We start from the raw sequence: 3,823 nt of genomic DNA, 5'->3' as shown, positions 1-3,823 counted from the left end.
GAGAGTTTTAGCTTTGAGAATACTGCTTCATCTCTACTTTGATGTTGTTGTGGCCCTTGTTGTGGCGAGGCATTAATCTTCCTGAATTTTTTGTCAAGCTTTAACTTTATTAGATATATACCTTTCTTGATGAAATGTCTGGGTCCATCGGTGGATTTAGTGTTAATGTTGCTAGTGAAGAAGATGATGAAAGCACCATAACTGTTCTTTTTCAAAGTAAAATAGGCGATCAAGTGCATCTAGGTGTTTCATTTCTTGTGTATGATTATAAAACTATTCTGAATATAGTTTCTAAATGATTGTTATAGAGTGGCTACTTTTAACATTGGAGATGGTTCTCTTATTTAAGTATGCTGCACAGTATAGGGAAGCTATAAGCTATGATGGATAGATATGGGTTTGGATCCATCCTGCTCCAAATCCAGATCTACAAAACATGATCACTCGCTTTTTAAGTGTAGAGACAAATGTGAAGTGCTTGGAAGTTGGAAGCTATATAATGCTAAATACTACTACAATTTTAATAAAAAATAAAAAAATTTATTTCCCAAGAAAACCTGATTAGTACTTAAAGAATCGTAATTAAACTACTAATTAATTTCAATGACAAAATCTTGTTGGAATAAGATTGTCTACAACAAAATAGTAACATGAAGTTATCCACATTTCAACAAAGTAAAACCATCTATGTCGCCAATAAGAATTTACATATAAAACAATAACAATTCCAAATATCACAATTATGTATGATGTTGTAAATGTGATAAAGAAACTGTCAATGTCAATTAAATTATCATCTCGTTCATTGCCAATTGAAGCCTCTGGCATAGTTGCTGGTGATCTGCAAATGGGCAATGGCAGTCCACAAAGAAAAGTATTTCCCTCATAGCTCCTCTCGTTGAAGGTTGCAAATTGTGCTTTACATTCTGGAATTTCGCCTGATAAGTTATTGTATGCCACACTGAAAACAGCCAATGCGTTTAACTCCATAAGTTGATGAGGGATTTTCCCATTCAATTTGTTGTAAGAAAGATCCAAACTTTCGATTTGCTTCAAGTTTGAAAATGTTGATGGGATCGATCCTATCAAGTTGTTGTGTGATAGATTCAATGTTTGAATCCTTGTCAAATTTCCAATTTGAGGAGGAATATGACCGATTAGCTTGTTGCAAGAAAGATCAAGTCCTGATAGGAGGCTAAGCACTTTTCCTTGGTAAATGTGCGCAATGTTCTTTGTTGTGAACTCAAAAATTTCATGGATTTGCTTTTCTGCATAGATCATCCCGCTTTCCATGACAAGAGATATTTCAAATGGCTTAAGACTAGAACTATTGCTATAACTTTCATGAAGTGTGGTGTTATCAAAGCAAGGAGGAATATGGCCATGAAGATTATTATTAGAAAGATCTAACAATTGCAGTTGGTTTAATCCGCACAATTGAACTGGCACTTCACCTTCAAGATTATTGTGACCTAAGATAAGGTGCCTTAGTTGAGAAAGCCCATCAACCCAATTCGGAATGCTGCCATTCAAACGATTATAGCTAAGATCTAATGTCACAAGGGAAGAGCAATTAAAGAATGTACCTCTTTTTAGCTGTCCACGTAACATATTTTTTGAAAGATGAACTTGTTCGATAGAGAGAAGATGGAAACAAGATGGTAAACTTCCAGATATGTTGTTGTCTGAAATGTCCAAAAGCTGAAGCGAATAAAGTTGACAAAACTCCATTGGAATAGGACCTTCAAGATGATTCTCGGGCATTATAATATGTTTTAACCCTTTGAGATTACCTAACCATCGTGGAATCTTACCCGAGAGACTGTTATTATTAAGATACAATCCTTCTAGTGAAGAGCATTTAGACAAGCTTTGTGGGATCTCTCCTACGAAGTGATTGCTTTCCAATTGTAACCATCTCAAGTTTGTCAGGTTAAAATTTCTAGTGAACATATGACCTTCTAGGTTGTTGTTTGATAATGTAAGATACTCCAAGTTGACGCAACCCACAGCCAAGTGCTCGGGTATTTCACCAATCAATTGATTGTTGGATAAGTCCAGAATTTGAAGGGAGTTTATATTACCAAATGAAGAGGGAATGCTACCGTTTAAAGCATTCATTGAAATGTTAAAGGATATTAAACTTGGTAAAATATCTCCAATTTCTACTGGAATGTGGCCTTGGAAGTTGTTGTTGGAGACATCCAACAGTCTTAACTGCTTGTGTGAATGAATTGGCAATCGGAAAGGTCCTGCAAGAGAATCATTGACCAAAGAAAGAGTTTCTAATCTTGTGTTGTTTTCCAACAACCAATTTGGAAATCCTCCATTCATCTTTATGTGTGAGAGATCAACATTCACAAGGTCATGTTGATGGTAAAGGAATTTGGGGAATGTGACACCATCTCCATAACCGAAAGACAATGAGAGATGTGATAATTGGAAGTTTGGGGTCAAAGAAGGTGATTGAGTTATTTCTGCATTTATTTCGTTGTTGTAAGCATCGAAAATCTGGAGTCTTGAGTGATTAAAAAGTGGTTCAAGTGAAATTGGAATCCGAAAATGATTGTCTGAAAGCCTCAGCTCTTCAATGGATGTCAAATGAATGAGGGGAGATGAAGAGATGCTTCCAGTAAGTTGATTGGAAGAAACATCTAATATCCTGAGGGATGTCATATTTGCCAAGCACCAAGGCAAGCTACCTCTTAAATCGTTATGAGCAATGTGTAACTCTTGCATATGCATCAACGAACAGAGGCCTGAAAATTTATTAAATTCATCAATTAATACAATATAAAAATTAATGAATACGTATTATTCTTTTAAAATAAGTGATTCGTTTGTGTAATTAAACATTTAATCAAAAATTAATATTATAGATTAAGCGGGGAGAGTGGAGCATCTCATTAACCTTGATCAAGAATCTCGATGCTGTTAGTGCCAGGAGTAGAATATGATAGTGATAAGTACTTAAGAGAGGGCATCAATTCACCGATGATTTGAAGAAAGCTGGTGTTGAGTGCAATGCGCGCGTCATCCATCTCCAAATGTTCCAAACTCTTGAAATGAGGAAAACCTAGTAGAAACATTAAAAAATAAAATTAATAAAAAAATAAATAAGTTGAACACATAGGACACCATTGAGTGAGTTCATATTCAACCCTTTTCTTTCACCTTGACCACGTACGACACCATTGATTTCACAACCACACATCGACAAATTTTTTAATGAAGGGGATATTGATGCAATGCTTTGCAGAAGGCTTATATGGAGAGAGGAATGGTCCAATGTCAAATATTCCAAGTTGGTGAAATTGTGCAACTCTGTTTAGAATTACAAAGAAGGAGCAAGGAATTTAGCTTCATTAATAATGTGGAAAATTAATTAATTAACAATTTATTTATAAATTTGGCCAAACCTATACCTTTTACTTACCTTGAGTTGTAGTTGTCATTGTTTCCGTAAAATTATTACCCCAAAGGTAAAGAGTGTTGAGGGATGGGAATGATCCCATTGACCGTAACAACTTGCTTCCATCTCTAATTCCAACTCTCGATAGATGCAGGCTTTTCAGCTTCCTCAAACCTCCGTAACCTGTTTAATAATAATAATAATAATAATAATAATAATAATAATAATAATAATAAGGATGGGATTGAAAAAAATCAAAATTTATTATCTAAATTTAGAGCTAAACAAAATAAATGACTAATTCAATTATGACTCATTTCATATTTTATGCTTTAGAAAAAGAGCAACATTGTTTTTCAATTGCTGTAAAGATTAAAGAACCGGAATCAAATCTTTATTACATTCTATTTT

General features: G+C 34.4%; 1 protein-coding gene across 1 annotated transcript; it reads right to left on the bottom strand.

Moving 5' to 3' along the window:
* Positions 1-600: 600 nt before the first annotated feature.
* On the bottom strand, positions 601-2,676 carry LOC112098113 (receptor-like protein kinase 2). The gene has a single exon (XM_024183729.1). It carries the CDS (start codon positions 2,674-2,676, stop codon positions 601-603), a length of 2,076 nt encoding a protein of 691 aa, XP_024039497.1.
* Positions 2,677-3,823: the final 1,147 nt, after the last annotated feature.

Source organism: Citrus clementina, unplaced genomic scaffold (genome assembly GCF_000493195.1).
Source record: "Citrus clementina cultivar Clemenules unplaced genomic scaffold, Citrus_clementina_v1.0 scaffold_5, whole genome shotgun sequence".
Taxonomy (NCBI): domain Eukaryota; kingdom Viridiplantae; phylum Streptophyta; class Magnoliopsida; order Sapindales; family Rutaceae; genus Citrus; species Citrus x clementina.
The sequence above is the reverse complement of the archived record's forward strand: the minus strand, read 5'-3'. Positions and strand labels throughout refer to the sequence as shown.

Bases quoted from the DNA above. Each gene is read 5' to 3' on its own strand.
- LOC112098113 (XM_024183729.1), bottom strand. From the start codon at position 2,676: ATGACATCCCTCAGGATATTAGATGTTTCTTCCAATCAACTTACTGGA.